Source organism: Pygoscelis adeliae, unplaced genomic scaffold, assembly GCF_000699105.1.
Source record: "Pygoscelis adeliae isolate BGI_AS28 unplaced genomic scaffold, ASM69910v1 Scaffold121, whole genome shotgun sequence".
Taxonomy (NCBI): domain Eukaryota; kingdom Metazoa; phylum Chordata; class Aves; order Sphenisciformes; family Spheniscidae; genus Pygoscelis; species Pygoscelis adeliae.
Genome location: NW_008824359.1, coordinates 9,137,296 through 9,150,427, shown reverse-complemented (window position 1 = coordinate 9,150,427; position 13,132 = coordinate 9,137,296). Strand labels below are relative to the sequence as shown.

The 13,132-nt window shown below is 45.1% G+C and overlaps 1 protein-coding gene across 1 annotated transcript in view; it reads right to left on the bottom strand.

The window, feature by feature from the left end:
• ELP3 (elongator acetyltransferase complex subunit 3) overlaps positions 1–13,132 on the bottom strand; it is a 98,446-nt gene that overhangs the window by 38,696 nt on the left and 46,618 nt on the right. Inside the window, exon 9 of the mRNA XM_009319723.1 lies at positions 5,316–5,509. Coding sequence (XP_009317998.1) covers positions 5,316–5,509 — 194 coding nt within the window. The remainder of the gene's footprint in view (positions 1–5,315; positions 5,510–13,132) is intronic.

Below are 13,132 nucleotides of genomic sequence, written 5' to 3'. Positions count from 1 at the left end.
GCTGCGTGCATTGGTGTAGATGCACTTCAGTTGGGCTATTGATCCCACCACCATTTTTGGAGGAGAAACCCTAATTCCTATGTGACCATTCTCAGGCGCTTCCGTGGTTTCTAACACATCCATAACCCTTCCATCTTTGCTGCCGCATGGATCTCCATCCCCTGCCTCCACCGAGACGGCAGACTGAAGGACCTCGCTAGCACACCATCCCTCAAAACATTGGCGTGCCACCCCCAGGCTTACTCTAGCAAGCCTGGTTTTATCCCTTTCCCCCTTCAAATCTAGTTTAAAGCTCTTTCAAGGAGCCCTGCTAACTTCTGTGCAAAGATCCTTTTCCCCCTTTGAGACAGGGGTACCCCATCTGTCGCCAGCAGGCCTGGTGTCGTTTAGACCGACCCGTGATCAAAAAACCCAAAATTCTGCCAGTGACACCAGGCTCGGAGCCAGGTATTGATCTGCTGGCTCTTCCTGTTTCTTCCTTCATCATTCCCTGCAACTGGAAGGACACAGGAGAACATTGCTTGTGCTCCTGATCCCTTAACCAGTCGTCCCAAGGCCCTGAAGTCTCTCTTGATTGCCCTTGGGCTTCTTGCTGCAACTTCATCGCTGCCTACCTGAAAAATCAATAATCATAGTAGTCTGAGGGCTGTACCAGGGTAGGAAGTTTTCTCTTCACATCTTTAACCCGGGCCCCAGGGAGGCAGCAGCCTTCCCTAAGAAGTGGGTCCGGTCTGCACATTGGGCCTTCAGTTCCCTTCAGAACGGAGTCTCCTATGACAATGACGCATCTTTTTTTCTTTATGGAAGCAGTTTTGACACAGGGCGTAGGCCGACTTAACCTCGGCGACACCTCCAAGCTAGATGAACCATCGTCCTCGTTATTGTTCGGTTCCACTTGCAGAGCCTCGTACCTATTATGCCAGGGCACCGGGGAAGGTGGGATAGTCGCAGAGGAGACGCACCTGCTGTGCCGGGCAGGAACTTGTCGCCATTGCCCCCATCCCTTAAGTCACTGTGTGCAGCCATGCAGAGAGAGGATAGGGAATCCTCCGTATCACGCGTCCTGTCTGCCTGTTGGGCCTGTCTCAGGGAAGGTGGGGGTGATTCCAGTAGTCTCTCTCTCTCTCTCACACGCTCCCTGATACTCCTCAACCTACTCAGCTCCTCCTGGAGCTCTGTCACTAAGCAGAGGAGTTCCTCTCCCTGGTTGCACCTCCCAGAGGTGAGCTCGCTGCTACTGTCCGGTACTGGCACACCCTGCAGCCTGATGCCTGGATGGCAGCGTGTTCCCACTTCCCACCGGACCTCTGTCTGGGAAGCTGCGTCAGCTGTGGTGGGTGCAGAGCTCAGAGAGGCCGTGGCTTTCTGCCGGGTGGATACCATTGCTCCCCGGTCGAGCTGACAGAACTTCAGCACCCTTCCTGCACGCCCTGCCGGGCAAACGGCTGCGTTGTGCCCTGTTTGCGGCGCTCCTGGTCGCCAGCGCGCCCTAAGGGCTTCTTTTATAGGTGTCGGGGGGCTTGGCTGCCGTTGGTCCTGGCACCACCCCAGTCTCGTCAGCCACTGTGGCGGGAGCTGCAGGCTCCTGGCAGCTCTCTCTGCTCCCCTGAGGTTCCCCCGGTTCGGGAAACCCCCCTGTGCACCGCGCTGGAGCGCTCCGCTGCGGATCCTGCCAGCACCGGAGCTGCTCGCCTCGGCAATCTACAGGGATAATCTAAACGCCTTTCTTCTAATTACACAGATGAAACATCCTGACATCTTCCAGTACCAGGTCTTTAGCTAAATCCAGAGTCAGCTATCAAACAGTAAATGAAGTACTGCAAATAAAAGATAGAATACAACATACAGTAACTTGAGCCTCTCATCTGCCTACTAGGGAGCAAACTAAATTAAAATATGAATGATAAGCTTTTTAAGAAAAAGAAAGCAAGAAATAGGTTTTCCGTCCCCACTTCAGATTAGGGCAGAGTATTTAAATAAGTAACCTGTGTGCATCATGAGTGTACACACTAACTGCCTATTTTGAATAGCCACAAGACAGCATTGTACCAGTGATTTCAGGACTTGTTAAAATGTTAAACAAATTCAGGGATACGAGGGATTAAATCCTGACCTTATTAAAGTTAACGTGCAATTTGCCAGAAGCTTCAACAAGGCCTATTTAATCTTCTATTTTTCAAACATTTTGCATTACTTAGGACACTTGTGAAGCAGTTGATTGAAGCACACAGTGAAAGTCTAAAGACCTTGAGTCTGCTCTCAGCTCTGACTTATTATACGATCTCGGTTGAGTAAGGTATTTTATTCCTTCATACGTACATGTCCCCACCAAGACAGTGAAAATAACATTCATATAAACCACCGTGATCCACGAAAGGAAAAGTCTCAAGGTGTGCGGCACTACCGCTGTCATTTCACACCTTCTCAGACACCAAAGCACTTCGGCGATAATGAGGTTCACAAACATTCAGGATAAATACAGTATTAAGTATCTCTGATAGTTACAAAACACCCTGGAAGATATATTCTCCTCCAACCAGACAATAGCAACAGCATCTCTTTTTTTTTTTTTTTTTAAACATATTTAACCTGGTTTCCTGAAGCAGAAAGACTTCTACAGTGTTTGTCAGTGACACCTCTTCCATACTCACTCGACTCCTTAAACTCATTATTTTGAGCACGTGAGTGACTACAAAAACAGAGTCCCTTAAGCTTCCTCAAAACCTGGTACTAGGGAACAGCGATCCCAAATAATGGTCTTAATAAGGAAGGGCATAGGTAGCTCAGTCTTTTTTCTGGCGGTCTTTGCTAGAAAACCTGAATGCACGTACCAAACGGCCAGTCAGTATGCAGCGAGCTCGGGACAAGCCGCCATCCGGGGCACAAGCTGAATCTGAAAGGATTGTGAAAACAGAGCCTGAAATGTAAGATGTGAAGGACGGAGGACTGGTGGCAGCGGGCTGGAGGGAGATGGAAAGGGCCTGGGGCAGCAATGGAGAACGGGGAAAAAGTTGCTGTCCTCAGTGAAGCAGTGTTGGGAACAGACCACAAACGTTTGTAGAAATCTGGCTTTGTTCATTATTCTGTTAGAGAGTCACACAATGGCCCTGAAAGCAATTTGGATCAAGGTAATAGCTTTTGGACTTTGCACTGGAGGTGTAAAAATCTGTAATCACCATGAACAAGTTTCAGATAACATGAGCCAGTCAGTAAGAAAACAGCTATTCCACTGCAACATAATAACTGACAACCGGATGACAGCTAGATGGAGGCTGCTGCTGTTGACAGAAGAAATCATAGTCAAGCTCAGGCAAATCAGCACACCAAGCAAGGACTTTTCCAGGCCTGTGTTCCTTAGGAGAAGACCTGCTAGGCTGCAAACTCATGTCGTCCTCTAAGAATAAACCTGTTTGTTTTAGATACGATGCTATGGTGATAGCATCATGAACAAACGGGCCATTGCGTCTATAATAGTGGAATCGATGAGGAAGAAGGAGATGTGCAGGGAGAAAAGATAGGAGTTTTGCCTTTAATAATGCTCCTACAAGTGATGTGAAAAGCCTGGGGGAATATCAAGTAGATATTTCCTGTAAGCCACGTTTTGCCTTCTTCACCAGTATCACATCCTTCTTCTCAGAGTTCAGCTACAGCCACCAGTTTCTCACAGTAACAAAGATCTGAAGAAAGGATCTCCTGGTGGCTGAATCTGTGTCTCAGTTACTACAGACTGCCGGATCACGATCGCATTCATAAGCCTAATCAAGCTTCACCATACTCATGTTTAGCTTCTTTTCTTTGGAAAGCTACTCCAGAATCTCAGTCCTGACCAAAAATTCCCAGCTTCCTGTCTCATTTCATGCAAGGCTACTTCTTATTTTCTTGTTCTCTGCCCAAATCGGTGTTCCTATTTCTTAAAAGGTTATCTTCCTTCTCTCATAGATTTGCAGAGGTCATTTATGTCCACATCTATCCTTCAAACAAAAGACTGTTGCTCCTCTGCACATATTTCCACAGTTTATTTTCTTGAAGATGGGGATTATTCCAGACAAGGTCTTACCAAAGCCTTTGTCTGACTGCTGCATTAATATTTTCACCTCTAAGAAGAGTTATCCTGAAAAAAATGCTTTTCACAGCTGCATTCACCAGTGGCTTATTCATACTACAGAGCAGGACATTAAGAACTTTTCCCCCTCTGCTATTTTCACACGGTGATCTCATGGTCTGCAGCAAAACCACCTCCGAAAGGACCTCAAACTTCCCTGAACTGCATCTCATCCCATCTCTATCACTCCAGCTTCACCACCACTGGACCCTGCTTGTGCACCCTCTCTCTTTCAACGATGCTTCCCAGCCCTGTAAGGTTTCCTCAGTGCCCTATTACTTTTTGTGTCATTGTAAATAAACACAGTTTTGAGCAAGATTAGTTTTTAAATGGATGTTTGAGAAACTCCACTAATAACCCTGAGTCCACACGTTCTTTGTCAAAGCTACCCAGCGTTTCTTGCCTTCAGCCACTTTCTTCTCTACCGCGTTTCTCCGCTTTCCCTGTGCCGTCATATTTCTGATAAGGCACAAAATCAAATGCCTTAGAGAAGCCCAGGTAGGTGAGGTCTAATGCACAAGGCTCTCTCGTTCTGCGTGCTCTTGGAGAGCTAGGCATTGGCACTGTTTCCAGCTCACGTAGCTGGAAGCCAACTGAGTATTGTCTGCACATGCAAAAATAGGCAAGCACGCTATAGCCTCCCTGCCTAATATCAGACAGATGTAGGAGATAACAGAAGAAAAATAATCCAAGGAAGACCCCACACTGAAAATACAGTGCTAAATGGAAGTATTATCTGTCGTCCTGGGAGGTGAGTGCCGGAAACAACGGCACTACAATAGTACGTTTATGAAAACCCTGCAACACCCACGGGGAAAGTAAGGAAGTGTCTATAGCCAAAAAAAAAATGACACACCTCACAGCTCCTGCAATAAATATAGGAAACTTCACCCACAGTCAAGAGGCAATTATCCATCAGTATCATTAAAGTACTATGCGTGCCACATCCTATGCTCTTGTCTGACTGGCAATGAAAGCGAGGACTCCAGAAACCTTGAAGTTTCTGGGTGCATTAGAGAGGCAGTTCAATTTAAATAGCTTCTCATTCTACTTGGCCGTTCTGAATAGATAGGAAGCAGTTTTAAAAATCTTTAGTGCGTTAATGATTAAGGCTGAAAAATAATAGAAGGCTGAGTCAGATCTTGCTGTAATTAAGGTAAGAATCCCTCCAAGTGCAATAAATCAAGATCCAAGGCCCACCGCAGAAAATTACCTCTGAACACGGTACACACGTGTCCACGGTGGGACAAGGGCCAGGATTCTGGCCACCAGATCCACAAGAGTGCTGGGGGGGTAGCTCTTGTATCTTCCAGTCTTCCAGAGCTCGTACAGACCAGTGCCACGGATCACCAGGGTCGGATAGAGCTTCATGCCGTCTGGGCGAAAAGCAGGGTTCTCAAAAAATTCCTGCAAAAGTGGAACAAAAGATGCGAGTCAGGGCAAAGCAAACTACATTTCCTGGGGCTTTAGTGCTCCAACAAAACTAATTTCAAGACAGATTTTGTAAAAGACAAAAGGCAATTACTAGCTTACACTGAGTTTCCAGTATTTATCAGTTTATGACATTTTCAGAAATAAAAGAGCGTGTTCTAGATTTAAAGAGAAGGCCACTAAAGGAAAAAAAAATCCACATGCCAATGCTACGAGTCAAATCTGTACATTACTCCTTCCTTTCAGCATGAATTCAATAGATACTGCACCATTTATTGTAACAGACTCTGCTCAGAACTAGAACAATAGAAATGGGTGTACTTGTCTTCAATCTCAGCAGACCATATTTAGAGATTAATCAATGTGTCTGGGACACATCATTTGAATAGCAATGCAGAAAAACAGATTTATTCTACAATGATGTTCTGAACAATCCTGGAGAACGGGAGGACAAACTGTATCTCCTGCTAACTTGTATGACTAAATCCCAGTATGGAACTGCAAATTGACCAGCACTAGCTCGCACCACACAACAATCGCATTGGTTTTTTGCAGATTAAATTTCAGTAATGACAATTAAAATAGAATCACTTACAAAAACCAGGAGAGGCACCCTGAACCAAGCAACCATTAAATTGAGTTAAGCGATGACATGGCCCTCATCATAATAGCATCTACGGGCCAAATCTAATACTGGATTAGACTGTTGCACACTTGAAATCCACTGCCTGATCCCTCTCCAGCATGGTATTCTCATAGTAACAAAAAAATACAGGTTTGTTAAGCTGAGTTAATGGCAGGCTATTGTGGCCCCACCAGTTGTTGCGCTAGCTTTGGTACCCACCAGCGCTTCGCTGAAGTGCTTCAACACATTCACGTGGCCCAGACCCACTCAGACGTTTTGCTCCATTTCCTACTGCTGCCGTGCGTTAAACCAGCTCCTGGAGCGCTCCAGCAATCTCCGACGTTGGAATAAAGTGCCACCAGCAGCCTGCTGGGAGCAGGACCTCCCCACCTGGGCAGCACTAAGCAGCTCTGTTGGCTCCCTGTGCTTCACAAAACCGTACTTCAACACGATAAAAAGCAGCAAACGGTTTGCCGCTAGCTTAAGCACACCGAAACAGATCTGCACACACTTGAATGCATGGCTAGATCCAGCACAAGGACGGGAGGAGGCGGGCAAGGTCAGAGGAACGGCAGGACCATGTCAGCCCAGGCCGTTTCTGGCAGACTCCCTGCCTAAGCCTGGGGCCAGCTCCAGCAGCCTCTGTCCTGCACGCCCGCACGCCTGTGCCGCCCTGCCTGCTGTGCGGCTACAGACAAAAACAGACCAGAGAGCTAATCCAGCTGAAAAAAAGAAACTGGTTGAAAAATATCTTTTCCAGGCAGACCAGCCTCCTGAGCCATTTATATTCATCCTCACAGAGAAACAGGGACGACTGAATCAGTTTGAGAGACAAAACAAGATCTGGACCATGGATAAACTCCACGCTGCTGCTGCAAAATTAACTGTCAAATCCTGCATTCATGGTCTGATGAAGCTTCAGCCATCATCATCCCAGCAGCACTGCTGGCTTAAGGAGCAGTAGAGTTCTGGATGGCCCCATAAAGAAAAAAACAACACAAGGGGGAGGTACTGGTTTTAAATTTTGCAAGATTGTTTTAACTCAGATCAACTCACTGACTTGAGTTACCTGCAGCTTTGCAAAACAGTTGTGCCAAAGGTTGCTGCTGCCGAGAGAACCCCATCCAGGCACAGCCTCCTTGTGCACTCCTCGTTACAGAATTGCTAAACAATTTGGTTCATGCAGAAAGCGAGACCCACGTTCCCCACCCTCAGCCTCCAGGAGGGGTTTCTAACTCATTTCTCCTCAAAGAGTATCCAAGACACAAGACCAGCCATCCCAGACAGGTAACACACCTTGTGTCCCATTAAGCTGTGCTATCTGTAAAGTAAATGGTTTACAAGGAAGTTGGCCAAAGGCAGATAAAGACAGATGAGACTGAACCGCGGTGTCAAGGTGCTCACTCTGGAGCATGTGTAGATATAGAATCATAGAGTAGTTTGCGTTGGAAGGGACCTCTAAAGGTCATCCAGTCCAACCCCCCTGCTGTGGGCAGGGACATCTTCAACTAGAGCAGGTTGCTCAGAGCCCCGTCCAGCCTGACCTGGAATGTTTCCAGGGATGGGGCATCCACCACCTCTCTGGGCAACCTGTGCCAGTGTCTCACCACCCCCAGCGTAAAAAATTTCTTCCTTATGTCTAGCCTAAATCTACCCCCCTTTAGTTTAAAGCCATTCCTCCTTGTCCTGTCGCAACAGGCCCTGCTAAAAAGTCTGTCACCATCTTTTTTATAAGCCCCCTGTCAGTACTTAAGTACTGACAGGCTGCAATAAAGTCTCCCCGAAGCCTTCTCCTCTCTAGGCTGAACAACCCCAACTCTCTCAGCCTTTCTTCATAGGAGAGGTGTTCCAGCCCCCTGATCATTTTTGTGACCCTCCTCTGGTTGGTCTCCTCCTTTCCTCAGGTCTGTTTATGCACTCTACAGACACTCCTGTTCGTCACGAACCTCACATCGCCACCATGAGATGAAAAAACATACTTATCTAGCCAGCTCTGTGAAAGAATAAAATCATCACCACCACCTCTGAGGACAGGACATAAATGACTTATTCGGAAACACTCTGGGCTGGTTTGTGCTGCAGCTCCACAGGCAGCAGATGTGTTGGCTCCCTGCCCTGCCCACGCTTCCAGCCACGCCGTCCTGCTCCCAACCTCGTGCCAGCTCCGATTCCTGATGGACCCTTGACCAGGATGACTCACCTCACTGATGCGGGAGAGCCCGACATGCATTTTGAGGAGAGCGCTTTTCTTTTGTTTCGGTGTTGGACTGCGTTACGGAGCGGTCTGTTGAGCACCACTGATGAATCACAGAATTTCTCAAGTTGGAAGGGACCCATAAGGGTCATCGAGCCCAATTCCCAGTAAGTAAGTAAGGTCAGAAACAGGATCTGCCCCTATGTGACAGCAGGGAACCATTATGTCTGCTTAATGCATCTCTTGGAAGCGTGCGTCCTCCCCTCTGCCCCAAGGGTTCAGCTTGACTTTACAGGTCAATACTGTCGCTGGCGGCTGTCGGAGAGGGCAGACACGCTCTGCCCTTGGCTGACCACTCTTACCACTTCTTCTGTGCTGGCCCTAGTCTGCAGAGAGGGCAGACACGCTCTGCCCTTGGCTGACCACTCTTACCACTTCTTCTTGCTGGCCCTAGTCTGCATCTGATGCTCCAGATGCAAAGGGGGGGGGTGGGAAAAAAGAAATCACTGGGCTCATTTTCAAAGCAGCCAGCTGAAGCAGGTGTGTAACCCAAAGTCATAGAGCATATGAGGTAGTGTAGGATCAGAAAAATAACTCAGAATCCTGTTGTCCTGGAACAACCCAAAAGGGCAGACTTCCATCTTTTGTGGGTGGTTAGAGGTGCTCTAACGCAAAACAAAGCAACTGTGAAAGAAGGAATGAGAAAATCGTGTAAGAGGTGATTGTTCTAACGAGAGGAGCTCTATGGGCAAGCGGCACCAAAGAAGAGAAAGACATTAAGGTGAGAAAGCAATGATGCTTCTGCAATGAGATACAGGAAGGTAAATAAACCACTCCAGCAAGGAAAAAAGGCTTCCAGTGAGGTTATGTATTAATATTTGCAATGATACTGAACTGAACGCAAAAGCATGTATGATTCACCAGTCAGAATATTTAAACATTCACTGTTTTACATTGCAGATAAAAGGCAAAGGCATCAACACAGCACTAAGGTTAAAGCCATCCAGCAGTCAAAGGCAAGGTCAAAAGTTAAGGTTTCTAATCACATGGTGAATTTTGCCCCTTCATACATACTGCATATTTTACGTCAATATATTAAGCTAGCTGACAATGCTACTTCGCATTTCAGTAATGCTGGCATTAAAAAAGCAACAGATTTTCATATTTATTTCTTAACGTATTTCTCAAAATGTTCCTCAAGTTTAATTATTTCAAAAGTAATTAATTTCAAACAATACAACAAATCAGTGTCTCCTTTTTTCCCTGAACCCCTTTTTCCATCGGTAAACTTTAAATAGTTTCTATAAATCCCAATATTTAAAGGCTTAACCTTTTCCCATTTACAAACAGCTTTGATTAAGTCTCTCATGAAACAAAGGAACTATAAAATGCCAACACATGCCAAGCTTTAGCAGGAATTGTGGCCTTTTCTTTTTTTAATTAGACACCTTAAAAGGTGTCTTCGACTGATAAAAACGTTCAGAACAGATTACTGCCAAAACAAATTCAATCCCTAAACCAACATTTGTTCCAGAGACCACCATACATAGCATCACTGGGGTCCACAGGAGGCTTTCCATCAGCTCTAGCAAGCACTCAATCAGGGCTTTAATCCACATCTGCCAATGCACCGTGAAGATAGAGGTTAAGGATGACCTAGAGAGAAAGGATCCTGATGTATTTCCAGTCTTTTTGAATCACTTGAGGATGCGGCATAGTGCTCTCGCATGCATGAATATTCTAAATGGAAGCACATGCAACTTCAAAGCTACTAAACCAATTTTCTTTGAACTTGAAGTTTTCTCCCCTCTAGCTAAAGGCTGTAAGCCAACTAGCATTTGACACGTCTCGTATAACAAAGATGGATGCTAGAGTAAAATTTAAAATTTGTGTGTGTGGAGGGTGGGACAGGATGTGAGAAATTATGGTAGTGATTCAATTGTAATAAAAAAAAACTCAATTCAGATCAGCTGAAACTTAAGTGATCTGGAGGTTCATAAACATGGACCTTTTCATACCCTAGAATAACATTTCTCACAACCTTGCCCAATTCATGTGGTATTAGAGGAAAGTTGAGTACTGTTCTCCATTGACATTGAGGTGCTGGAGCGTGTCCAGAGAAGGGCAACGAGGCTGGTGAGGGGTCTGGAGAACAAGTCTGATGAGGAGCGGCTGAGGGAGCTGGGGTTGTTCAGCCTGGAGAAAAGGAGGCTGGGGGGAGACCTCATCGCTCTCTACAACTACCTGAAAGGAGGTTGTAGCGAGGTGGGGGTCGGTCTCTTCTCCCAAGTAACTAGTGATAGGACGAGAGGAAACGGCCTCACGTTGCGCCAGGGGAGGGTTAGATTGGACGTGAGGAAAAATGTCTTTACTGAAAGAGTGGTTAAACATTGGACCAGGCTGCCCAGGGAAGTGGTGAAGTCACCATCCCTGGAGGTATTTAAAAGACGTGTAGATGTGGCGCTTAGGGCCATGGTTTTGTGGTGGACTTGGCAGTGCTGGGTTGATGGCTGGACTCGATGATCTTAGAGGTCTTTTCCAACCTAAACTATTCTATGTTTTTACAACTCTACTTTTTTCACAGCAAATAATATAACGAGTAACCAGAGAATCCTGGAATTCACAATTTTTTTTGCTTCACCTGAGCTCCATTAAACATACTTTACTTGTTGAAACAGCTGCTCTGTGAATTACAAACAATGAATCTTAATAAGATCCCATCAACACACATTCAGTCTACAAGGTTATACAAGTTAGCCGCTAACATGCTTTATGAGAACAGTAATTGATTTTACTAGCATATGCCTTTGTTGTAGAAGTTCCCTGTTATTAAAGCTAATGGCATCTATAGGATCCATTCATCCACCACCTCATAAACTCACTGCCTCTATGAATAATCAGGGTCCAATGGGTGTTAAAATCAGTCATTTAGATGCCAAGAAGCCACTGACTTTTCCATCAAGGCAGATGTATCAAAGTGCATGATGGAATCCTTTTGTCCAACTCCCATCAATTGCTTTGAGTCTTAAAAATTGCAAGACATTGTAATTACTGTCCAAGAAAAAAGACATTAGTTGCAAACCAAAAATCAACATAACACTATGTGAATCAAAAAAAGATCAGAATATAAGAGGAGACGGAATCAGGAGATGAAGTCCTGAATTCAAATATTTCACTTCCATCATGTGTGTTTGCAATAACCTTTTTAAATAGAAAACCCGTTTGTCACCCACGTTTCTGTTCAGAGCTGCAACAGAAAGGTCAAATGATTTGGGATCATAACGAGACCACACAGGGGTTTGGCCCATTTTCAAGGTCTGTAACAGCACAACTCAGCCAATATTAAAAGACTATACCTTCCAGTTTTAATCTGATTTTACTGACCACTTTAAGTACAGAACAAATTAGAAACATGTTTTGAAGACACCCAAGAGCTGCTCACTCCAAAAAGAAAAAAAAAAAAAAGTATTTTATGGGATTCCACTTCATTTTTTACAGACCAAAGATTCAGTTGCCATCTTTAATCTTCTTGCTCTCAAGATGTTCAGCTGTTTGAGGAGATATCAGTTCTAGGAAAAGCGCAGCAATTTTTTAGAGCTATTTACTCTAGTGTCAGGATTTGTTAAAAATAAAGGTCACCAAAATCTATTTTTTAATGACTGTCCACTAGCAACCAGGTGCCACTCAACCTGATTCTGGAATTGGTTCCTTTACTATAGTCCCTGCATTAAAGAGATGATTAAATTCATGTCCGACTACATTAAGATGAACATTATCTTAACTCTCCGTATTACAGCGTTCCTTATCTCCATCAGCTGTATTATTTATAACTATGAATAGTGGTAGCACTTGAAAGCTACTGCGTTGAATGACACTTCCAACTCTACAGGGAACGAACAATCACTTAGTAGTTTAATTATATGCATTAGTAGAAGCTTGTGGCTCAAAAATGTGGCTCCGTTTTAACTCAAAATTTGCATTTTCCCCTCTTTCTTGTAAATGCTAGTCTAATTAAAATGTAATGATAAGATCTGCACTCACTGATACTGTCAATGGCCTACTGACCGAGAAGTATAGACTAAATTGTGCCTTTTTACTTGCCTTTTGGAGCAGCCTGGGAACACGCACACATCGACAAGCACGAGTTGTCACCTGGGAAGCAGGGAAATGCAGTGCCAACAGCAAGCTGAGAGGTGGTCATTTTAAAGTCACTTAACATCAGTGTCTTTCAATTATGTGACCTTAGACTTCCTATTAAGTTACCAGAACGTAGTAAGCTGCTGTTAGCTGCTCTGAACGCCATCTGTTTGCAGACACTGACCCGTGATAAATGAGATGGTTTTAGACCAAGTTTACCACTCAGTGAGAGAATGGTGAAAAATGACATTTACCGTCAGGCAGGTTATGAGTGCACGTATGTTACACAGCGCGATCGTACACACGCTGCGTGCAAAACCAGCAGAGCACACGTGAACACGAATGCAATGCAGACCACTCAGTGATAAGGCAGGTCAGCCCTCTTCGAAAGGGAAGGAAACTCTCTAGCATTTCACCTCCAGCAAGCTGGAGCTTGTTGTTCTGCTGACTGCGTGCACACCCACTCTTCAAGGTATCTTTACCTGACACTTCTTTTAAATACACAGAATTAAAATACAGTTGAAACATTTTTCTAATATAACCTGGGGAATTCCCAAAGTTGCCTTGGGTTTATATCATAGAATCACAGAATGGTTTGGGTTGGAAGGGACCTCTAGAGGTCATCTAGTCCAACCCCCCTGCC